This window comes from Amphibalanus amphitrite, unplaced genomic scaffold (genome assembly GCF_019059575.1).
Source record: "Amphibalanus amphitrite isolate SeventyFive unplaced genomic scaffold, NRLGWU_Aamphi_draft 000277F_arrow, whole genome shotgun sequence".
Taxonomy (NCBI): domain Eukaryota; kingdom Metazoa; phylum Arthropoda; class Thecostraca; order Balanomorpha; family Balanidae; genus Amphibalanus; species Amphibalanus amphitrite.
In genome coordinates this window covers 580,783-605,849 of record NW_024881772.1, presented here as the reverse complement: position 1 = coordinate 605,849, position 25,067 = coordinate 580,783, and the positions used below count along the sequence as shown (strand labels likewise).

The window sequence follows — 25,067 nt, the reverse complement described above, 5'->3', positions numbered from 1 at the left end:
CGTTATCTTGCAAGGACGCTGCTGGCAGCGGCCATCACCAGGCACTAGTTCCATGACATGATATCTGCACCCGTCTCAAGTTAACAATATGTCAACAGTCTAAACAAAAGTCTGTATGTGGGTGTGCCGTGTGGGTGTTTGTGGGAGAGGGGCAAAGCTACACTCATACAACAGTCACCCAACGGCGCGGTGATGTAAAGCTTGCGCCCCTCCCTCAGCCGTGTCTGCAACTCCGGGACTATAGGGGAGGTGGGCTAGCGAATTGGCAAAAGTCATGCATACCGGCATAGCTTCAGTGCTGTTTTCATCTCGTTAAAGATATAAATAGGCCATTAACAACTTATTTATATACTTCATGCCATATTTCCGTTACAATACGACACACGAGTTATATCGTCACATCCGTAACGGCTTTTAATGCCCCTCCCACCCAGATTGTGTCAATATTCATTGTTTACGTCCTGGGGTTCAGTCATTTCTTTTGCTGAATAAGACGACTCATTGAAAACTAAATGGTCCTAATGAGAAAGCTTCGATCACTGATTTGAGCCCTCTGACTACATAGCCAGTCGTTCTAAGAGTTACGGTCTTGTATATATGTATGTAGGTACTAATGACGGTCTAAGTCACAGTGAGTGTAAATGAGCATATGCTGTTCATTGACCAAAATGATATTTTTGGTGCTCTCTTTTACCGCTGCACGTCGAATACCACTGCAACACATTCAGGCTTTGCGCATTTATATCCATTCATATGAAGTCATTTTTCCAAGTAAAATTAAAACTTCCAATGCAAGCTCGCGATCCCTAAAAGTGGTCTGATATCGTTATTTCTGTCACTGCTAGATCCAGAACGGAGCAAATAATGATAAAATCGACCCCAAACCGTTGGCATGGTAACTTTGTCCCAACATAAAATAATGTTAATTTGGTCGATTTTCCGCTAAAATTGACATTTTCATTTTGAATACGTGACCTCTAGAAATAGTTTGGTTTCGTTATTTTTGGCACAGATGGAATCAGAATGGACCAAATAATGGGAAAATTGACTCCCACCTGTTAGCATGGTAACCTTGTTCCAAAATAAAATAGCATTAATTTGGTCGATTTTTCGCTAGAACTGGCATTTTCATTTTGAATTTGCGACCCCTAGAAATCGTTTGATTTCACTATTTTTGGCACAGATGGAATCAGAATAGACCAAATAATGGGAAAATCCACCCCCACCTAAAATTTGAAAAATTGACCCAAAAATGGGTACCCCTAATGGATATGCATTGCCTAGTGGGTGCCTACCTACATGCCAACTTTCAGCGCAATCGGCCGAGTAGTTACCGAGATATTGCAACAATTACAAAAGTGAAACCTCTTCGTTTTGCACGTGGCACGTGCATAAGGGGTCACCCACATGCATCGGGAATAGTCCAATACTTGGTAGAAGGAATGAAGCTACCCTACAAAAATTACCGCGTGTAAATCGGTCAAGTGGTTGCTGAGATAAAGCCTCGCAAAACCGTGACCACGGCCGGCCGGCCGGCCTGCCGGCCGCTCATACTCAGAAATTTCCGTTAATCTAAGGAAAGACTACGCTCGCTTCGCTCGCTCCGTAATCAACGGGGATGGGTGGTTTGGAGGCATGATGTTGGGTGACTATGAAAAGCTTTTACAAACATTATGCCTAAAAAATATTTCAGAAAGCGGCTCCCGCACAAAGCGTTTCATTTTACGGTTTTGCTCTAAGGAGGCTTATCCGTTGACCGCGAACCAAAATAAGGGCAATTTGTTTGTTAATTGGGGCTTTAGGGCGCGCCGACTACTTAGGTCATTTTGGACATTTTGGTCAAAGGGCAATTTGTCTTTGACCTCTGAAAAGTGTCTGGTTTTTTTTTTCTAAGCCGCCACCCATGATCAGGTGACCAGGAGTGCCCCCTCCCTCTATCCCAGCGACACACAGAACCTTACGTTAACACCAGAATAACTTAAAATTTCAAGTCGCGGCACTCCCAGCTAGGAAATGAAAGAAACATAAAAAAGCAGTAAAGAGAGAGTCCATGGTTAATATGAATGAATAAGAAGCAAAGTAGTCGACACTGTAAACAGTGGTGACTGCCCTCTACTGAAAGCCCATCCTCATTCACTCGCTCACATTCGTAACATTCATACACAGCATCCAATACGAGAAAAAGGCATAATCGCTGGGGAAGGTTGGTTAGGGGGTTCTCTCATCAAAGGCAAGATCATCATCATAATACTCTGGTCTAGGCATGCATGTGGGTCCGTTAGCCCAGACACTCGGAGCACCCCACGAAGCAAGGCTTGTTGTCGGGCGCTCCAAGTGCCCGGGCAGGCAGGGTGACATTTAGCAAAACACTAAAAATGAGTAAAATACACATACTGCATATTACACATATACCGGACGGATACATACACTTATGTATGCCTACACAAGCATACATACACATTACACATACAACTGCCACATACAGGCATATCAGCGTTTGGTAGGTACCTATGGTTGAAGTACCTATCTTTGAATTATAAGATGTATCAAGCTAAATTAATCAGTATTGATTGATATAATGATTTTTAACTAGCTTTTTTATTGTGCTTTTGGCAAATGGCACAGACTGAACGTGAGGAAAGATCGAGGTCATGACATTGTTCCACACTCTAGGACCTGTCCATGACAAAGTATGAGTTTTATATTTTTTGAAAGTCAATATTTCTTCGAAGTGTTTTACATTACGAATGTTTCTGAGTGAAGGATGAAATCTAAACAATTGGTCGAATCCATGTGGTAGATTGTTGCATATTTTTCTATGCAGAATAAGTATCATTTGCTGATGTGCCACATCCTTAACCTGATCATCCTGGTTACCTGACCTCTGGGCTCTGCTGGACCAAAAATAATCAAAGCGTAACCTTGCGACCTTCACAACACTGCTGACGTCTTGTAACTATATAGTCCAGGGGACGAGCTAGGTCCTCGTTTAGACCCCCTCGCCATCGTCGGCTTGAAAATTCATGGGCCCCAGCGGGCACTGGCTTACGCGCAGATTCACAGCATAGGCTTTTCGATTTCGGGATTCACATAAGCTTTTAAGAGCTTGTTTTGGAGCCCATATCTCAAAACTCAGGGGTGGAAAACACTAAAAATCAGCCTGACCTCACCTGACCCTAGCTTCTCCAAATGTGTCACGAGACAAATTTCGAAATAAATCCAAAATGCCACAGACTTCGTTTCCAAGAAGTTCTAACAGATTCGGACTTTGTGTTTTGGGTCCTTGACCCACCATTGACGGTCCACGAATGACCTGACCATAATATCAGATACCACTGGCTTCATGTTGTCTAGGCCAGCATCTTAATTTTTCGTGAAGCTCTTATATGCAGGAACCGATCAGCTGTAAGAGTCCGATCGAACCCCTCCCCCTCCCCTCCCCCGGCCTCTAGGTACATTGGCTGCTGTAAATACGCCAATAAGGACAAGGGTGGACCCGAAGAAGAGAAAGTTGAATACTAAACACACTAATATGTCCAAAATAAGCTATGGATTTACTTGGGGTACTCCTATAAGGATATGCGATGGGTAGTCTTGGGATTCGAGACGAGCATCTTGGGAAATTCTGGTCGAGATCTTGGGATGGAGCAAAAATGTGGATGGCATCACTGCCCCGCCCCATTCAAGATTGATAGCCCCCCCCCCCCGAAACCACTGACGCTAGGCAAGTATTGGACAATGGGGCTTTCTCATCGAGACCAAGGGACCTTTTCAAGATGCAGCAGCCGAGCTGGGCTAGGATGTGCCAAGCGTTCCTTATAAGGCTGTCTCGTAAGTGCCACCCCTCGTTGCGATACCGCCCCTCAATGCGACGCTGCCCTTTCACCCTACAATGCCACCCCTCAATGCAAGTGGCGCCCCTCAGCGCTGTGCCGTCCATTATTGCGATGCCGACAGCGGCTAGCAGTGCGGTGCCGCCCCCAGCGTAAGCGTTTTTTTTTTATTGAACCTGCTGGGGGTGTTTGAACACCCACTTCTAACTCAGCTTGTGGGCCACGTCGAGACACGCAGTAGGCGGCGTTCGAAAGAGCGTCAAAAACTATTACAAAACTACTTAGATCATTTTTAAGGTTAGGTCGCACTGGGCGAAGGTCAAGTCACCAGCGACAACCGAAAATCAAATTTCGCCGATGTTGACATTTTTCGACAGAGCGGCGCATGTCAGGATTCAGAAAGAGATTGACCTACAGCGCTTCAGCAAAGCGCATATTCGATAGCTCTTTTTATGCTCTCTCTTATTGATTATCTCAGATTTGACCTAAGGTACACGTTTTAGCCTCAAAATATACTTTTCGCGGAGGACGTTTATCTGTAATACCTCTTGGCTCAGACCTGCACGAGATTAGCTTATCAGAATCAGAATCAGAATCAGAATGTATATTCACGAAGGTCCACTGCTCTCAGGGGCTTTTCACCATCGCACGTCAATAATACAAGCATACGGATATAGGGAGCATTTACACCGATACATTCAAAACAATGGGAAAATAAAATAAAATAAAATCAAACGTCACCACGACTCACTCGTCACGGCACGCAAACAGGTGTTGCTTGGTGGCTGTTTTGATAGACATGCCAGGCTTCCTAGGCACAGAGTTATATAACTTCACGGCACTGAAGCACAGCCGACTGCGTCCCGCTTCTGTGCGAATACGCGGCACTGTGAGGAGATCAGCAGTGCGAGTACTATGGCTGTGCTGCTCACGAGCGGGAGGGCGGATAGTCGCGACTACTGGCCTCGGTACATCATCGGTAAGCAGTCGGCGAATGGTGATGACTCTATGGTAAGTGATCAGTTCATCAGCATTTAGCCACCCGAGCGATCGCACAACATCTGATATGCTCTCATGCTTGCGGCGTCCACTGAGCACTCGTGCGGCAAAGTTAATCACCTTCTGAATGCGGTGGACTTGCGCCTTGTTACATATGCCGTAAACTGACATGCAATAGCGCAGCACGGGGAAGACTAGAGCTGTGATAAGATGTTTCAAGGTCGCGATCGGTATGACATGTTTGACATGGTTTAGGCCGAGGAGCATTCCTATACATTTCGGAACGAGTTGATCGACATGAGGTTGGAAGTCAAGGCTACGGTCGAAAATCACACCGAGGTTACGAACATGGTTTGATGATCTGATTGTTGCCTGGTTGAACTGAACGTTCACATGAGAAATACCTCTCATCATCTGCTTCGTTCCCATGACCATCAGTTCAGTCTTTGCTTCGTTCACTTTCATACGGTGTGCGCAGAACCAGTTAAACATCGATTGGAGAGCTGTCTCGAGCCGGTTTATAAGTAACGAGAGGTCGTGCTTTTTGCCAGTTGTCCAAATCTGGGTATCATCGGCGAACTGAACTATTTTTACATAATCGGGCACATGGAGACAGACGTCGTTCGCAAAAATACACCACAGTATGCAACTTAACGATCCGCCCTGATATACACCGATTGAGTTCGATCTCACGGACGATCGCACCAGCTCACAGTGGGGATTTTTCCGATCTAGCACGTATTTATTCGTAGAGGGCAAACCATAGGTAGAATTGTAGCCAGATTGTGCACAGATGTTGGCTGGTGTGTCCTGGTGAGAATTTTACCTGTAAATGTGCATAATCAACATAGTATAGGGGGTTCAATTGGACCCCCCGCTCAGCCGTTTGGCCCCTGATCAAGCTAGAGCTTCGCGGAAAAGTCAAGCGTGCTGCCTATGACGAAATTAGGCCGAATATATCCAATTTCAAAGTCCAAGGTCATAAGCTGACTTTCCAAGTCAGTTTAATGACCCAACTAAAGTTGGGAAATCGAGACCTCTTGAAACTTCGCAAAGTTAGGGTGTTACGGGGTATTTTGGGGTGCTGATCACGAATTTCATGTTAGTTTTGATCACAGACGATGTCTTATGCATTTAGGCCAGGTCGGGTCAGGTCAGGTTAGATCAATTAGTAGGCGTCCTGCCGGCCATCCATAGAAGTATCACCTACTACTGATAGCTTCGTAACATGGAACGAAGGCACTAGAACTACTTCGTAAATATCCAAATGGCTGCTAAAATCGAAATCAGCACCAAAAACTACCCTAGAAACAAGTAAAACTCGAAAAGTGGACCAAGGTCATCAAAAGGTCAATGACCTTGACTTGACCTTCACGTGACCTTGACACCCACCATTATGCATGGCACCAACATCATTTCACATATTTGAACGTTTAAAACCACAAAAAGACTGGAAACCGCGGATAATGTGAGCTGGCATACGCCGAATCGCGATTCCGGCCAAACATGGTCTCGAGAAATATGCCACAGGTCAAAGGTCAGTTGCGTCAGTCATGAAATTTTTAGGTTAGATGTAAAATTGATGATCTCGAGGGTACCGAAAGTTTCGGCGCGATCGGCCGCTTTTTGCGCGAGTAATTTGCGGAAAACCATGGGGTTTTATCCGACCCCTTCCCCCTCCCCCTCCCCACAAGTGCGATGGTTAATAAGGTTACGGTATGTATAATTTACGCTTGTCATCCTATTCCTAATGAATGTGTCTCAGAAGATATGCATCATATAAATCACGAAGTAAAATTATTCGCCTATGTCCGGAACATACCTATATCGTGCTGTTTGCCCTAGCGCTCCTCGAGTGGGGTGTTAAGATACTCTAATGTGAATATTCCGTGTTCAGGCAAGTTTCGGCAGCCAAACTAGGCGTCGTCTTGTGCAGAAGAAAGTGGCGAATTCGATAGGATATATTTCGGAGTGGAAAAGTGTGGAGAACATTGTTGATTTCCTACATTTATTTAGAATACCATTCCTTCAATATGGTGTCTGTAAGGGTTTTTTGTAAAGGGCATTTTTGTGACCTTAGTAAGGTTGTGGCATACTTTCTGTTTGCCATTCCATTCCTAATAAAGGTGCCTTTCAGACGATATGCAACTTTAAGACCTCGCAAGATTAAAACCAATAGGACAGGACAATGAAATTGAGCTATACTTTCGGGCCTTGCTGAGCCCATTGAGTAATCACGCATGAGTGTGAACTTTGGGCGCATTTTTCCTAGTTTTGCTGTGGACATACAGATAAAACAATGCCATATATGAAAAATTCAGACATTTCTTAGCCCTACTGACACAAAAAATAAACCAAAATCCAAAAAATATTTTTTGAATTAATAGGCGCTAGATCGGAAAAATCCCTACTGTGCAGCTGGCCCTCGTGACTTCTGACCTGGACCTGCTGTGTATGACCTCGGAGGTAGTCGTCAAGCCAGAAGGGATCGATACCATACACCGACAGCTTGTCGATCAGAAAATCGTGCGGCACCATGTCAAAACACTTGGACAAGTCCACCATTGCCCAGAGGGCAATCTCACTACTGTCCATCGCGCGCAATACATCATCTGAGACCACGTGCAGGGCAGTCTCACACGAGTGGCGCTTGCGGTAGCCATGCTGAGTCTCACTAAGCAGATGGTGCCTCTCCAGGTACTCGGTGAGCTGGAGCTGCACAGCTCTCTCGGCGATCTTGGTGATGGCAGGGAGAATGGAGATGGGCCGAGTGCGAGACGGGTCAGATGCAGTGAACTTCCCCTTGGGTATCGGGGTTATGATGGCATGTTTCCATGATGCTGGTACTCTGCCAGTCTCAAGGCTGGCATTCACCACATCCAGCACGATATGTCCAAGTCCATGGAAGAAGTCCTTTATCATGTTGACGCTGAGCCCGTCACTGCACTCTGCCCCAGATGGTTTCAGTCCCTGCACTATCGCCCACAAGGTCTCCATGCTTATCGGCTGGACTCTGAGCCCGTCAGCACAGACCCGAGGCAAACGCACATCGACTGGTCCGGCCGGTGCAGGAACAGCGGCGGCCAGGTCTGGCGCTATCGAGACGTAGTAGTCGTTTAAGGCGTCAGCCGTGATGCCGCTGATTGGAGACGAGCTCTTGTTGGAGCCAATCGTAGGCCGGAGCACTCTCCACATGCTACTGGGGCCTCCCTTGGTCAGCTGCTCCTGAAGGTGCCGTCGGCAGTCAGCGCGGATAGCGGCTCGGGACTGCCGGTTCAGCTTCTTGTATTCCTGGCGGTGACCGGCGGAGAGAGCAGTTCGCCTGCGAGCCAGCAGGTGGCGGGTGTTCTCCGAGGCAGGTGGCGCACCTGGCGGCCGCACCAGGACCCGACGCACCGGAGCAACGGCATCCAGCAGCGGCTTGAAGGTCTGCACGAACGCTGACCACTTCAGCTCTGGCCCAGCAGACCTGTAGACCGGCGTCCAGTCGGCGTTCAGGAGCTGCTGGTTGAAGTCGGTCTTGTCGACGCGCGCCAAGCACCGCCGTTGAGACACAGTGCCGGTGGGTCGCTTGATCCCGGTGACTCGGAGCGCCAAGCGGGTGATGTCGTGTGGGCCGCCATAGTGGCAGCGAGTCACTCCGGCTCGAGTGACGAGGTCACCTCGATTGGTGGCGAGAATATCGAGCAGGCTGCCGGCCGGTCTGTAGGTTGGCAGACGGGTGTTGCAGCTCTGCAGGCCGTGCTGAGTCAGCAGGGCACTGAGCCGCTCACCAGGGGTGTTAGAGCCGGTCTTGAGAAGGCAGCAGTTCAGGTCACCTCCGATGATTATCGTCAGTCCGGGGTGAGTGGCAATGATGTGCTGCAGCTGCGCCTCCAAGTCCTCCAGGTCGGCTGCTACTTGTTGGACTGTGTTCTTTGGCACCCTATAGGCAGCTCCGACGATACATCGCCGATTTTTGTTCACACGAATTGCCGCCCAAACGATTTCAAGATTCGAGTTGGGAATACCGGTCACTGGCGTAGGCAAACGCTCGGTTTCAAACGTCTCGCGAACGCAGATTGCCACGCCACCATGACCACTGGCAAGTCGTCCGCGACACAGCCGATCTTGACGCACAATCTTGTAGCCAGCCACATTCACTAATCGATCGGGGGTATTCGGTTTCAGCCAAGTCTCACTCAGAATAAAAACGTCGAATGAGAACCGCTCGTCGATGTCGGCGCGGATGTCTGGCAGTTTGGGAAGAAGGCTCTGAACATTCAGCTGGCCAATGATGAGATGCTTGTCTCTGATGTCTCCGTGCCTCCGCCACTGCACTCCGCCCCTCCGGCCGCGGCGCCTGGGCGCGCCCCTGCTGCCACCGGCTGGCTGCTGGCCGTGTGACAGGTCGGTCACGTGACCGAGGCCGGGTATCGCGCGGGGCTGGGCCGCCAGTCCAGCCGTGGGAGGGAGCGCGGCCGGCCGGCCATCCCTCGGTGCCGGCGGGCCGCGGTGGGCGCGCCAGGGATTGGGAGCGGGCGGTGCCACTCGTAGGAGTTGCAGAGTGCTGAGCAGAAGTGAGACGGCGAAGACGAGGTCGAACATCGTGATTCTGGAGATTGTCGGACACTCTGGGCTGCACTCAGGTAGGTCACAGTCACGGACTGGGTCATGAAACAATCAGGCGAGTCGCTCGTACGGTTCACATTCGCCCAACTCAGTGGCAATCACTCATCCGCACTCGTCCCATACTGCTTCTCGCTCTCGCACTCGTCTCACTCACTCGTTCTCACACGCGGGGTTACGGCGGTCGGGGAGAAGGAGAGCCGCAGCGCTGCGCACCGTGGCGCTGCGCGAGCAAGCAAGCAAGTTATCCAGCATCGTGTTCCATTTTTTTTTTCGAGACAGACGAGTCAAATGAACTAGAATTTGACATTAAAAGGACATTTGAGAACTTGACCTAAGGTAAATGTCATCACCTAGCCGGGAAAGGTCATACTGCATATTAGTCGATCCATATTTTCGAGAAGGAAAATAATTATATGGGGTGTTCCATTGGTCTATCATATCTCTATCAAAAGTTATTGTCCAAAATCTACTGGAGACCTTTCATGACCTGAGATGACCTCAGTAACATAAAAGTGGTCACATCACGAGTGACATTTACCGATTAAATGTGTCATATTTACCTGAATCCCGATGTTTGAGGTTGTTTTCGTTCAGAAGAAGAGCATTTCAATTGTCTCCCATTAATCTGCGCCGTGCTGGAGGGGGGGGGGGGTTACGCCCCCTTAGGTTATTTTTTCGCAAATATCTCAAAAACGGCGTCGCACAGCGCCGCTGTTTTTGGTATACCTGTTCATACATCTTTTCTACACAGCTTGTGAAAATTTCAGATCAGGGTCGTTTAAGGTCAGGTCACCACATGGCACGTCAAGTGACCTTACCTCAAAAAAAGTTTAAAGGCCCGCTAAAGCTACAACGACTGAACGATCACTTTTGAAACTTTCAGAGATTGATAAGACTAACAATATGTATAAAATGCTCATCTCGGACTTTTTATTTCTGTGATCTAAGGTCAGGTCAGCTTTGGAACCTCAAGTCAGTGGGAATAATGTGAAATGCGCCTCTTTTTGGACGAATGCCGTTTAAAACCTTCTGAAACATCGGTTCATAGGTAAACATAACACACTGAATCGTAAAAATGCATCTGTGAACCTTTTGTGTGCCCTTGAGGTCATCTCAGGTCATGAACGTTCAACAGCAGTTTTTTGGCTATAAATTTTGATAGAGACGTGCTAGAGGCGGCGAAAACACGTCAGATGTGGTCAGCTCGACGATATGGATCGACTGATATGCAGTATGACCCTTTCCGGTCAGGTCATGACCTTGACGTGCGGTCAAATTTTTAAAATGACCTTTCAAGGTCAACGTATAGTTAATTCGACGCGTCTCGACGAGAGGAACACGTTCCGCGGCGCTGTAGCTCTATTGGTTCCCGAGTTAGCCGTTGGCAGTTTACAAATTGTTGAAATGGACTAAATTTTACCTTTGATGACCTCTGGTGACCTGACCTTTGACCTGACCTAAAAATTATAACGAAGTCTTTCCGTCAGTATTTTTGACGCTCTTTCGATTTTCTCTTACTGCGTGTCGCTACGTAGCCCAGGAGCCGAGTTAGAGGGGGGACGTGAAAATGCCCCCCCCCCCCCCCAGCACGACACGGAAAGCGCAGGCCACCAGCACGGCGCGGGCTACCTAATATATAATGGAGAGGTCGCAAAATTGACCTGGCCATCTCAATGTAGATATTTGGTCGTCTGAGGATTACGCAAGGCGAATGTTCGGTGAGATCAGCAGGTTTCTATGGCGCTTATTTAAAGTCGACCATGCAATTCACATCATCAAAAGTCGTCTTCTATACTACGCCGGCCGAAGACATTCTTATCCTTCGTGCCACTATATGGGACAGTCTCACGCATCACCCATCTGGCACTCATGCAGTCATGAGTGTCTGAGATTCTAAACACGGCCACCCCGGTCGACCAGAGGCCCACAGGTCCACAGATCACTTTGGATCAGTGAGTGAACCTGTATGTTTTTTTTTTTGCAAAGAATACAGATTGTGCCTATCGATCCACGTATATTTTACCGTTTCGAATTCGCATGGGTGTGTGTTTTGAGAATAACATGTCCGTAGCCTGAGCTCGTTTCCTAATCCTAATATCGTGCTAAATATGCATAAAGATCAAGGCTTTTGATAAAAAACACCGGGCTGCAAATTGCATTGGATTTTATGAAAAATCAGCGAAACCTGGTTCTTATACTCGTGTTTTGCAACACCTAGTAAATACCTAATGCATGAATATATGACGTTACATTTTAGATTGACCCCCTGTCACTAGCTCACAATGGCGCCCCTCACAAGGGAAAAGTCGCCCCCTCGAGCACCATGGCCCCCCTTTCGCTGATTTCTGGCTACGCCACTGATTGATCTGATGGCTACCTCCCCGGCGCTCCAGGCGGGCCGCCAGCCCCCGCCCGCACCGCCCGGCAAGCAACCCCGGGCGGTGCCCCCTAACCACCGACCGGGCGGTGTATTCGCCAAGTGTATTACACGAATCGGCCTACCAACTAGCGACATCTCTAGTGCGACGTCATAGCCATCCGATGCGACAATGCATGCATTGAGGCTAGATTTGAGTTGAGACTTTTTCTAATCCTATATGGCTAATAGTTTTTCGATGTGTCGTCGTAGCCGAGTGGTTAGAGTCTTGGTCTGGTTAACGAAAGGTCGGTGGATCGATTCCTGCTTTATCGGTTCTTTTCTCTTAAAAAGAAGTCGGTCGTAGACAGTGGCGCGGGAACTTCTTCCAGACTGGGGGGGGCTGAACCATAACAGAAATCAACCTAGGGTACCCCCAAATCTAGTTTTCTCACCGATTTTAGGCCACTTATTTTTCAGACTTTGGCCTTTTCAACAACAACAAAAAAATCACGAAAATATTTTCAAAAAGTGAGGTATTCCGTCTCAGCTGAGTGAAGAAACTACCGTTTTGGCAACCTGGAGTAAAGGTTTTAATCTGCCAAATGAGTAACCGAGCCAGTGAAATAGGTGGATTTTTCACTTACATGCTTTCTTCCTTTGTGACCCACAACCCCTATTTGGGGAAGACAAGCTGCCCAACGGTTCCTGGCCTCATGAAACGTTGTGGGGTACCGCCCCCACGGCCGCAGAGTTGTGGGGGCAAGCTTCCCCCACTGCCCCCTCCTCCGGTTCCCGCGCCCAATGTATGAATCTATGAAATTATGTTGGTAGATTTCCTATTTCGATTCCTCCAGCTGGGGGGGGGGGGGGGGCTCAAATACATTACGAGCCCCCCAGCCGAAAAGCTGGGGGGGCTCAGCCCCCGCTAGCCCCCCCCCCCCCGGTTCCCGCGCCACTGGTCGTAGACACGCATCAACCTGCACATCTCCCATCAAAAAACGCAATGTATTGCCTTTGGCAGATTTGACACCTCGTCCGCCACACCGCTCTGCCTCAATAACACACCGATTCCTTTTAAGACCACTGCAAAGTTCCTTGGCATAACCTTTGACAAACATCTAAGTTTCAAACAACATTTCACAGACATCACAACTCGGGCACTAAGGAGAGCCAACATCCTCAGAGCACTAACGAGCACAGAATGGGGAGGCGACAGGGCCACACTCACACGGCTGTATGAGGCTGTGATCAGGCCCATTCTTGAGTATGGATCACTCACATTCGAGAATGCCTCTCCCTCACAGTTGCGCAGACTCGACACTGTACAGAACCAATGCCTCCGCACAATCACTGGAGCCTTCAGAACAACGCCAATCACAGCACTCCATGTATACAACAACACACCACCACTACACTACAGAAGGACAGAAGCACTATTTCGAAGCACTATTTTTTCAGAATCCAACACATCCCATGCCATCCCTGCATCTACATCATACACCGAAGAGCACATCCACGATACAACTCTAGAAACCGCTCACGACGCAAAATCACACTGGGCGGGCGTCTCACACAACACTCTAACACATTCAATCTAAAACTCCCCACGGCACACCCAAAATTACCCCTACCACCACACTGGACAGGAACAAAGCCCACAATACATTACCTGATCGCCCAACCAAAGCACACACTCACCGACACTGAGATACAGCAAGCATTCTTTCACTACACACACGAACAACAGGCAATCCACATAATATACACAGATGGCTCAAAGCAAAACCAACTGACTGGCGCCGCAGCCATTCTCTGCACAGCTAACAACCAGTATAACGCCTTTTGGGGCGACTAACGGAGCGAGCGAGAGGGTGGGCCTTGCACGTGCGAAATTGCGAGGGGGTACCTCCAACTAACTTGTGCATTGCACCCTACTAACCGGTCTTTAGCGATGTGCCAAATTTCAGCGCAATCGGCCTAGCCGTTCTCGAGATCTGGAAGCGACACACTGCACGTGCGCACGTGCAAGCGGGGTCCAAACTGACTTTTGCACGGCACCCTACTAACTGGTCCCCAACCGTGTACCAAATTTGAGCGCAATCGGCCCAGCCGTTCTCGAGATCTGGGAGCGCCCCCTGCCCGTGCGCACGTGCTGTAGCACCCCACCCTTAACACATGCAGATGAATTATCTGATGGAGACCTAACTGTGTACCGAGTTTCAATTCAATCGGCCCAACCGTTGTGCCGTTATTGAGGTTGCAATTTTGGGGGTTCTTAAAAAAATGTCCAACTTTACCACGCGCCACGTGCGGTGGTTGGGAAGAACGCATGGTGGCCATCACACCACAGAACTTTTACGTCCAAGTGACATTCAGTAAAGAAGACCGCTTGTCAATCGTATGTCCCGTTCCTAAGATATTAGCTTTTGAAGAGCGTCCCCACGGCCGTCCGGCCGGCCGCTCATACTCAGGATTTTCCTTCAATTCAGTATGAGACTCCGCTCGCTTCGCTCGCTCCGTAATCAACCTATAGTCACCTTCAGAGCCCGGCTACCTGACGACACTTCAATATACACAGCCGAACTATTTGCAATTTACACGGCCTACAGTCTACACCACTATTCAAGACAGGGATCTGCAGAACACAATCATTGCCACGGACTCAAAATCTGCTTTGACTGCAATTCAACACACTACAATGACACCGACACATCCAATCATCCACAACATACTCGATATTCACCAACAACTCGACGCTCCACACCAACCAACACTGGTCTGGCTCCCCGGGCACGCTGGCATCATGGGCAACACCAGGGCCGATTATGAAGCGAAACGGTCCCTCAATCAACAACACACACTGCAAATTCCACTATCAAACAATGACTACCACCCAGTTATCACCAAACAACTGCATGCACACTACCAAGAGATATGGAACAACACACGCACGGCACTTCAACACATCCACCCACGCATCGAGCCATGGCAAACAACAAATCTTGACTCACGAGCACATGAAAGGGCACTTACACGACTCAGAACAGGCCACACGTACATCACACATAAAGCCTTGTTTGAGGGCTCGGCCGAGAGCGAATGCAACCACTGCAATACAGTTATCACAATCCAACAGGGCCTCGTCTAAGGAATTTTCACTGGTGGGCCATTTAGCTGATGGCAATAGTGACGACCAGGTGGTCAAAGGTGTACCCCCACCAAAATCCGAAAACTCCCCGGATTTGGCCCACTATTTTTCGAGACCAAGCCAAAATTGTATTAAAAAAAATAAAAATAAAAAATAAAATAAAAAATTGACCTAATCCTCCCCGTCGTCTCTTCCTTAGCTGTCGTCATCGGTTATGGCCTGGTAACGACATCGATTTTGTCCGAAGTGGAAAAAGGTGGACCATTTTGGTGATGATAATAGTGACGACCAAGTGTTCCTAGGTCAGACTGCAATATGAGGTCAAATCCAGATGTCCACTGGAACGTAAACACCATTTACATTCGGCAGAGTCAAATCGACCAGCTGAGCAGCTCAGCCGTATCACTGAGTGCTTGGTAGTTGGGAGCCCCGCCCCGGCTTAAAAGAAAAAAAAACAGCTTATTAAATTCAGACTAACTTTATACTGGATAAGTAAGGCCGATTCGCACTCCTCACGTATCGCTCGCCTGGCTCATCCAGAAAATTACACGGTAGAGCACGCAGAAAATAATACTTATCTCTGCGGTCAAAACAGGTACCTACTTGTTGCGTCTCGAGTTTGCACCACGATCCGGGCATCGAAAGCATTCACTGCGAGCACCGCACGAGATGACAGCAATTTCCTAATGAAGGCTGTGCGAGCGACATCACCGATACGACAAACTGTTATTTAGGGCCTTGGGACAAACTGTTGCTAATGTTGCTAAGGTACAGATGGTACAGATACATTTCTACTGTCCAGTGTCCAGCTTAGGTCAAGGCTGATTCTAGTCCTAGATGTTGACCTAATCGTTAGCAAAAGAGGCAAGATTTTCTGTTCTTGTTGTTCTTCATTGACCAGTTTATGGACAATTGGTCATATTACATCGGAGCGAGTTCGTTTTCCAGGGTAACCTCTACCGTCTGGCGTTTTTGTGTCATCGCCTCCTTACAACGAATGAAGAACCCATGCCTCGCGACTCACGAGACCTTTTCGAATGGAGTAATGCATGTACCCAGTTTTATTTCTGCTCATACCTATCACACGGCATTGTGACCGTGACGCTTGCACATTACGGACTCCACAAAAAACACTTGGAAAGTCAAACAAATTCACGCTTCTCACACGTGTCCTAATCTAGCCCTCACAGGCGCCGTCTCTTGCCTTCCCATCAAGAAATGCACACACAGCTGACCGCGGGTCGAAACGAGTGGTAGGTGCCCACGCCGTTCAAAGCGGCGAATCGCGTGGTACCAGCAGTGTGTCAGGTCATATAGCAGCTGGCGTCGTGGCGTCTACACATTTCCTGCCTCCCGGAAGAACTTTGAGACAAACTCACGCTTCTCATATACCTCCGGATCTGCAGCACGCATACGGCGTCCCTTCCCCTCCAGAAACGCGGTCACAGCCGGCCGCGGATCAAAATGGGCGGTGCCCACGCCGTTCAGAGCGATGATGAGTCGCGCGTTTAGGGTAGAGTTGGACATCCCCAGCCTGTGGTGAGAACGGATATTGTTGTAGTGTGATACTGCTCGCTCAGTCGCCATGCTGTGAGGCGTCAGAGTCACAAAAGAGGCAAGGACTCTTTTGCAGGTACCAGTGGCTTCTCTCAGCAATGCCCGGAGCCTTCCCTCATCGGTTTTCTCCGCATCGCGAGCATTCTCCATTGCTCGCCACCTGTCGGTGACATTCAGGGCAAACTCTGTGAGTTCACCGGGAAAGAGGTCACGGGCGATGCGCTTCCCGGAGCGGATGAATTCCTCCGCTGTCTCAGCCTTTATCATCCTACTCATGTCCTTGACGACTTCTTGCTGCTCAAAGTCGAGACGCTCGCTCAGGAAGTTGCTGGTGCTTTGGACCACTTCTCCTCTCACCGCCTTGAAGTCACGTTCGAATGAGACGTTGGTGTTTGGCACGCGTCTGGCTCGACTTTGTAGCTCAGGCTCCTCCGCTTCCCCCTGCTCCTCTCGGCCGCCGAGGAGAGGGCCGTTGGCCATGACTGTGAGCTGCATCACCGCGCTATCGCGCGCCTCCATTGCCTGTGGGATAATCAGGTCACTCCGTTGCAGAGACTTCTGGAGGTGGCTGATCACTTCGCTGACGTCTCCCATGATGCGGGTTAGTTTGACCAACCTTCCCCCAGCTTCCCATCGGCGCAGATAGCCTTCGGCTTCCGACCTGGTCGCACGACTCTGTTCGCTTCCAGGCTGGCGCATTTCGTCCCACACTCGCCGGCACGCTGGCAGGTTCTTCAAAACAGCGGTTATGAGAGCGAGGAGGTGCTGCGAGAAGCGGACTTCGAAGAAAGCTGGGAATGTGACGTTGCCTCCATGGTCTTTCAGCCGGGCTGTCCTTTTTCCAGATGCGCGAAAGAAGGCTGCTACAGCGCGTAGCTCAATCTTCCAATGGCGAATCTCCGTCACGGTCTTTTCCACGCTTTCCATCGCGAGATCCGAGCGGTGGCATGCGCACCAGAAGGTGAGGAGCTGCCGCTGTGAGTACTCAGCCAAGAGCCTCCATAGGCCCCCGTGTCGGCCAGTATTAGCAGACTCCCCGTCCGTGGTGACACCGATCAGTTTCTCTAGCGGAGCCTCTGATCGCGCCAGACAGTCCTTCACTGCTTCTAGCAGCCCGTTCGCACCAGACGCACTGGGTTCCACCACGCCAAGTATGGCAGTCTGCAGGTTCCCGTCCTCTTCCAGAATTCGCGCTGTCACAAACTTATTGTCGACGGCTTGCCTGTCAACAGAGCCGTCCACTTGTATGCTGTAGACCAAACACTCCGACATTGCGCGGCCCAGCTTCTTCACTTCCAAACCACTGATCACCCCCAACATCTCCCGGTACGTATCCGGCGATCGATGACTGAGCATGGCCTGGGAAGACTGGGTGGGCGTGAACGGGACTGACTCGGTCATCATTGTCATCACCCGCTGGCTGTGCAGCGCTGTCAGCGAGCGCGCCGGCCAAGACCACGCGGTGGGGGTTTCTATCAGGGAGTCATTGTATACATCCGTTGCCAGCTGCACAAGGAAGGACACAAAATCTGACTGATGCTTCTTCAGAAGTTTCGCCCATGGATGGTCTGACTCATGACTTTGCCACTTTTCAGAGAGTTGTTTAGCGTCACTCGCTGCCTTGTGAACCTTCCCACGCAAATGGTCGACTACCGACTTCAGTCGGTCCTTCCCGTCCACTCGGATTCCTTCAGCGACGTATACACGCCCATTGACTGATGCCCTTTCGGCTACATGAAGTTCGTCTCTACACGTCTGACAAATCACTACCGTTCTCTGACGCTTTCCCACGCTTTCCTTTCTAGCTTTCAAACACGGGTACGTTTCGGTGAGCCACTTTACATCTAGTTTACACCCCTGATACCATACACTTCGATTTCCTATGGATGGGCTAGGAGTCTCAGGGCGCGGCGTGGACGGTCCAGGAGCATCACCAGCCTCACTCCGACTGGAGCAAGGAGTATCAGGACGCGGCGTGGACGGTCCAGGAGCATCACCAGCCTCACTCCGACTGGAGCAAGGAGTCTCAGGACGCGGCGTGGACGGTCCAGGAGCATCACCAGCCTCACTCCGACTGGAGCAAGGAGTCTCAGGACGCGGCGTGGACAGTCCAGGAGCATCACCAGCCTCACTCCGACTGGAGCAAGGAGTATCAGGACGCGGCGTGGACAGTCCAGGAGCATCACCAGCCTCACTCCGACTGGAGCAAGGAGTCTCAGGACGCGGCGTGGACAGTCCAGGAGCATCACCAGCCTCACTCCGACTGGAGCAAGGAGTATCAGGACGCGGCGTGGACAGTCCAGGAGCATCACCAGCCTCACTCCGACTGGAGCAAGGAGTCTCAGGACGCGGCGTGGACAGTCCAGGAGCATCACCAGCCTCACTCCGACTGGAGCAAGGAGTATCAGGACGCGGCGTGGACAGTCCAGGAGCATCACCAGGAATTTAAAAGCCGATAAACGTTCCGCAGCTTCAGCTTGCAAGGAAACACCGCCGCCAGCATGCTGATGCAGCGTCCTGCTATGCGAGCTAAAACTCGAGCTGAAATATGTGTCCGTTTCAGCGCGCGAGAAATATCCTGCTTTAGTTTTGCAACCTTCGATTTAGGAACGGTAATGACCGGCGGCCGGTCAGCGGCTGCGCAGCGGATATCAAAACCCAGGTAGGTAACCTGCTCGGAAGGCTCGAGCGACGACTTCTGACTATTTATATGCAGTCCCAGCGCGCGAAAAGTATCCATGCAAATTTGTAAGTGCTGCGATATCTGTGACTTGGGAGCGGCCAGTAAAAAATCGTCAACATACGCCATGATTGACATGTGATGATCGCGCCTCAGGTATTCTATCACGACTCGAATGCACTTGTGAAAATAATACGGAGAATTGGCCCAGCCGAACGGCAAACGATTCCAGACGAACCAGCGCCCTCCGTACGCGAAGCCGAGGTACTTTCTAAACGACGGATGAACGGGAAAATGGTAGAACCCATCTTTTAGATCTATAGTAACTGCGCACTCGTTATCTCGCATAACTTCGGCAAGCACAGACACGTTCTCAGAAGAAAAATGCGGGACATCACAATGCGCATTAATATATCTCAGATCACATATCAGACGATGCTTACCATTCTTTTTCGGAACAACTTTCAGCGCTGAGACACACAACGGCACATCATGAACCTCCGACACAACACCTTTTTGCACCAAATCGGACAGTTCAGCATCGAGAAACCTACGCTGAGCACTATCAAATGAGGGATTCTGAAACAATCGCGGCTCTGGCTCGGACGAGAACGGAATACGCACACCATTTGCAATCCAGTCTGTCACTACACTGTTAGCGCCGATGCGCTCCCACGCTGCTACGTTGAGCCCCATTGTTCACACGCGTAGAACAGACTCCGGTCAGTTATCATATGTCACTCCCGAGCCCCTCCCGGGCTGACCTCGTCCACGAGACGAGTCGAGGTCAAACCGGTCACGTGGCTGACCCCAGTCCGCCGGCTGGAACCCTGGACCGCCACCCCGCCGGGGGCCGTACTGGAAGCCGCGGCCGGGCCCGCGGGCGCCTCGCCACGCCGGGAAAGATCCCCGGCCACGTGATCCACTGACCTGGTGAGATTGCCGAGCCCCGGCGATGGTCACGGCTCGCTGAAGGTTCTCGAGGGAGTTCGGCGTGAAAGCTGCCGGATTTTGCTGTAGCGTAGAAAACAGCTTTGCCGTCCCGTCGTCGAACTGGGCTGATACCAGAAGTTGCGTGTACTCCTCCTGCAGGTAACGCAGGTGTGCCAGGCTGACAGCAGATACCTGGTTGAGCGCCGCGTCCTCCGGATCGCAGGCGGCCAGGAGCTTGAGTACCGTCTCCTGATAGCGCGCCGACTTCTGTATGATGTTGAATCTCGGCAGGTCTGCCCTGCTGACGCCCGCACGACTGTCGCCAACCAACAGGTCTGGCGGTAGCTTCACCTTGGCGACGCTGTCGCGAATGGCCCGAAATTCGGCCTGCACTTCGCTGAATGAACCCAGCACGGCACTTGGCATCACTTGATGCTGCTGCTCGTCAGGGACGACCTGTCGACGACCGACATTGTCGTCTTTATCGCTTTGCTCTGTGCACTGAGAAGCACTTAGCTGTTTCGAGACCTTCTCGACGAGACCCTCGAGCCGGTCAAACCTCTCTGTGATAGAGGCCACCTGACACTTCAGCTCCTCCACTTCCGCCATCCGCACGGATTGGCTCGTAGCCGCCTCGAATACCGGCGGCTACTCACTGCTCACTGCGGACGTGACTCGGCGGAGCACGCGCCCAGACTGACCCGGCGAGCGGTCGGGTCACCGCCGCTCGCCGGCCAGCGCCGCCCGTGGCGGGCGCCGCAACTACGGTCACTCCGACTGGAGCAAGGAGTATCAGGACGCGGCGTGGACAGTCCAGGAGCATCACCAGCCTCACTCCGACTGGAGCAAGGAGTCTCAGGACGCGGCGTGGACAGTCCAGGAGCATCACCAGCCTCACTCCGACTGGAGCAAGGAGTATCAGGACGCGGCGTGGACAGTCCAGGAGCATCACCAGCCTCACTCCGACTGGAGCAAGGAGTATCAGGACGTGGCGTGGACAGTCCAGGAGCATCACCAGCCTCACTCCGACTGGAGCAAGGAGTCTCAGGACGCGGCGTGGATGGTGCAGGTGCCACAGTCTTGTCTGGGACGGATAGTGGGACTGGATGACTGACCCGGACATCTCGCCGATCGTCAGCTTGGCCAGGTGGTCTGTGGAATTTGATTGCATTGTTAATTTAATCCAAGCATATAATTATTACTTTTGATGATAGATAGGCGAGTAAGCTTCGCTTTTTGGGTCTGCATTAATGACTGGCTGTGGCCGTGACAGACAGTTGCCCCCTCAAAAAAAAAAAAACTGGAATAAAAGGTTGCTTTCAATATCACAGAGTTGCATCTATGAAGGGTGTTAACCAGACATATAACATCTAATCTAAGACTGTTTAGACTTATATAGGTATCACAGAGAGCGAACTGGTTACTGAACAGGTCAACCTCAAAGATACATCATACTCAAAAATTATACTTCCACCGCAATGGACTGGTCACAGAGGAATGGACTACCTAAGCAATTCTCACCGCGATTTTTCTGGAAGAAGTCCAGCAAGGATCCTTGCCTCTTTCTGGATGTCATGCCAAGTGGTAGACCACTTAACAGAATGTCACAATGGATAATGGGTGACAGGACAGTCAGGATAACACTGTGAAAGACACACAGATAGATTTCATTAGTAGTGTGACATGAAAGCAGGTGTTGAACAAAACAGTCCTGGACTGGTGGGCAGCAAGGAAACTATAATTTCATGAATAATCACTAGGTGGCTGGTAGAGAACAATAGAAAAGGACAATATTCATCACAAGCAACATGAGCTGGCATGTTCTATCAGAAATTACTCATGTACCAATGGATGGGATGAACCTAAATATACAACAATTGCAACATATATTATGTTCAACAAATTCTAAAATGTTTTTAATTTCCAGCATTATTATCAAAGAACATCATGCAGTTTAGTGGAGAGCAATTCTAGGCAGTGTTCCATGTTTCAGAATTTTAGGTGAATAACCACACATGATGGGGAAAATATTTTCATCCTAAAAATATGACAAGTGGCTTTATTTCATCTTTGCTAAAAAAAATATGTCAAAAGTTTGATTCAACAGCCAGCTGCCAGGTTACGCATGACTTGACAGTTGATGCATCTACTCTACATCATTTCATTTCAGATCCTGTGAAGGTTCTGACAAAATCTGAGGTAAAAAATGGCATTATGCAGTTTTGTGGAAAGACTAAATCTATCTCATTTTGTCTTCAGTTTTTTTTTATTGGGACACCCAATTGAAATCCAATTTTAGAACACTGATTCTAGGTGCACTGCAATGGTTGCACTGCCAGCATGCCTGTTCACTTTGTTCTGCTTTTAATCTTTCAAAGGGTTGGTTATCAAAGTGAAGTGAACACCCCTAAAGATATTTGCATGAATATTAAGTACAAATGACTTAACTTGCAATAGATGACCAAGTAAGCTTATTACTCTCATGCATTTAGATATTAGACATGAGCCAACATATTATCAAGACAAAGCTTATCCAGATGGTGTGATCCATGACAGATATGTTGTACAATAAATGAACATTTTTAGCCATTTACATTCAACAATGAACTCTGAATCACAATTACTCATATACACTGTGGTTCATGGACAAGTCCACTGGCTGCAGCCAGCTCATTAGCATGTTTTTTATGGGAAGACTGAAATATTGCTTCACCAGAATGTCAAATCACCTGTGTGAACTATTTTAAACATAGATGCTGCTCCACACAACAAATTTGCATGGATTCCTAATCCATGCTGAAATAGTACCTAAGTTGATAATTATTTATGATAACTTGATCACAAGGTATCCCTCCATCTCAAGTCAATCCAATGAAGTATCATTAACATTTGTGGGTTCTGTGAGAATAGATGATCAACTGGTGACAAAACTTGAATAATATGCCACAGTAGGTATGAGTAAAACAAACCAATGAGAACTAAGGTAGGTTGGTATCAATGATTGTTGTGTAAATATGATAGCTGGTGGACTGGTGGAAGGAACGTACCTATGTGGTACATAGTAGAAATGTTTGCATTACATGTAGTTGCTCTTATCATTGAAAAAATGCAAGTATTAACATTTGTACCATATATATTAAAGTGCAGGCTCTGGCTGAGGCAAGGTAGGTAGGTAAATATGATTGAGATGTAAAATAGTAGAACTCTGACAAACTGACTGACAAACTGTTTAGCAAGCAGGTAGGCAGATGCAGACAATGTTGCCTATGAATGCACTAGTTTATCAGTAGGTATACACATCTAACAATATTTGAAAATGTAGGTACCTATATATACTTTTTCATGGAATCAATGCCTTTTACGAGCTGACCTACCTACCTACCCATTTACTCTGTTTTGTTGAACTAGGAGCCTATAGCTGCCTGCACTTCACACAGCACAAATTAGGCCAGCACTTAAATTATTTAACCTACAATTACATTGCCTTTCCTCAACAATTGCTGAATTAATTGTGGCCTGTGGCTGTGGAGTGTGGGAAGGTAGGTTGAGGTGCAATACAATAGATTCTCAATGAGAATCAAATGATAACTTTTAACTGATCAGCGAGAATAAAAATGAGATAAACTAACAACAGACAACTACGATGAATTACGCACCGAAGAATGAAGATGATGCTGATATCAAAATGATTTAATTTAACCCGTAAGCATTGACATTCTGATTCATGAAACAGAAAGTTGCACGTCATGCAACGCTGGCTGTGTTCGTAAGCGGTGTTTACAGCATGTCTACACTGTTGATGACTGTTGGTTGTTCTTTGATTGGTTGTTGAATGCTCGGACAGATATCATAGTGCTAGAAACGCGTCGTTAGCGAGAATTAAAAACACGTCGATAGCCACAGAGCGTTTTTCGTTTGAAACATATTCGTCACTTTTGTCGTAGAGGTAAACTGCCATTTGGGATGCCATATGAGGTGCTGACACAAAGGAAAGTTTCAAAGATTCGCTTATGTAGGTATTTTTTTTTTTTTGAAGTTTCCAGTTAATGTACAAAACAAACCCGTCTGAATTGGTCGATATCTGAAAAATGAAAAAAATCTCGCATTTTTTTTTCTCTATGAAGTAAGATTTAACTGGTGGGCCATTTCCCTGTGACTGGTGGGCCAATTCTGAGCACTGGTGGGCCATTTGGCCCACCAGTTAACATGTTAGACGAGGCCCTGCAATCCAACATCTCCTTATCAACTGCCCACTTTATCAACAACAACGAACGCCAATCACAACATACTGCACACAAAACAACATACCACTGACACTCCAAACACTTCTCGGTGACTCACACCCAGAGGCCATCAGCTTGCTCCTAACATACCTGCATCAAACAGGTATTATACATATCTTGTAAATCCTGGTCAGATTGCCGAGGGAAAAAGAGGCAAAAAAGAAAAAAGAAAGAAAAAGAGATAACAAAAATATTTAAAAGAAAAGAAAAGAAAAAGAGAGATTACAAATATATTTAAAAGAAAAGAAAAGAAAAGAACAAAGAAAAAGATCAAATGAGAAAAGAAAAGAAAAGAAAAAAGCCAACAGCCCACAAAAAACGGCAAACAAAGGCACAGGCCAGGATCCCCATTGTTCCCCCCCCCCCCCACCCATCCCAAACCCCACCTAACGACAACTCTGAATGGGCTGTAATCACCTTTCTGTGGAAGCCCAAAAGCCGACAACTACAAGCACAAGTACAAGACACGCATTTTTGGCCCCTACGTTCGCACGCCAATATCGTACGCCCAATAAATCTATGACAAGTATTCATCTGATTAAGGAATAAGTTGCAAAAGAGCTGGCTGCAGTTTGATTGCAGTCTGTACCCGTACTACCAATTTTGTTACGGCTCTGTCGATATTCGTCAAAGTCGGAAGAGCTATTATGAAACACACTCGAAT

At 48.7% G+C, this 25,067-nt stretch overlaps 3 protein-coding genes across 3 annotated transcripts in view; 1 reads left to right on the top strand and 2 right to left on the bottom strand.

Moving 5' to 3' along the window:
- LOC122387208 (SH2B adapter protein 1-like) overlaps positions 1–25,067 on the bottom strand; it is a 367,382-nt gene that overhangs the window by 35,681 nt on the left and 306,634 nt on the right. The gene's annotated exons all lie outside the window — the stretch shown is intronic.
- The window catches only part of LOC122387210, an 85,608-nt gene continuing 69,845 nt past the window's right edge, over positions 9,305–25,067 (top strand). Inside the window, exon 1 of the mRNA XM_043377163.1 lies at positions 9,305–9,460. The gene's annotated coding sequence lies outside the window, so the exon portion shown is untranslated. The remainder of the gene's footprint in view (positions 9,461–25,067) is intronic.
- On the bottom strand, positions 15,997–23,840 carry LOC122387209. The gene is made up of 2 exons (XM_043377162.1): positions 23,777–23,840; positions 15,997–17,029 (listed from the first exon to the last, which is right to left on the bottom strand). The coding sequence occupies exon 2, from the start codon at positions 17,024–17,026 to the stop codon at positions 16,286–16,288; it is 741 nt and encodes a 246-aa protein (XP_043233097.1). The 5' UTR covers positions 17,027–17,029; positions 23,777–23,840; the 3' UTR covers positions 15,997–16,285.

Coding starts and splice junctions, on each gene's coding strand:
- LOC122387209 (XM_043377162.1), bottom strand. CDS start 17,026: ATGGAGGCGCGCGATAGCGCGGTGATGCAGCTCACAGTCATGGCCAAC.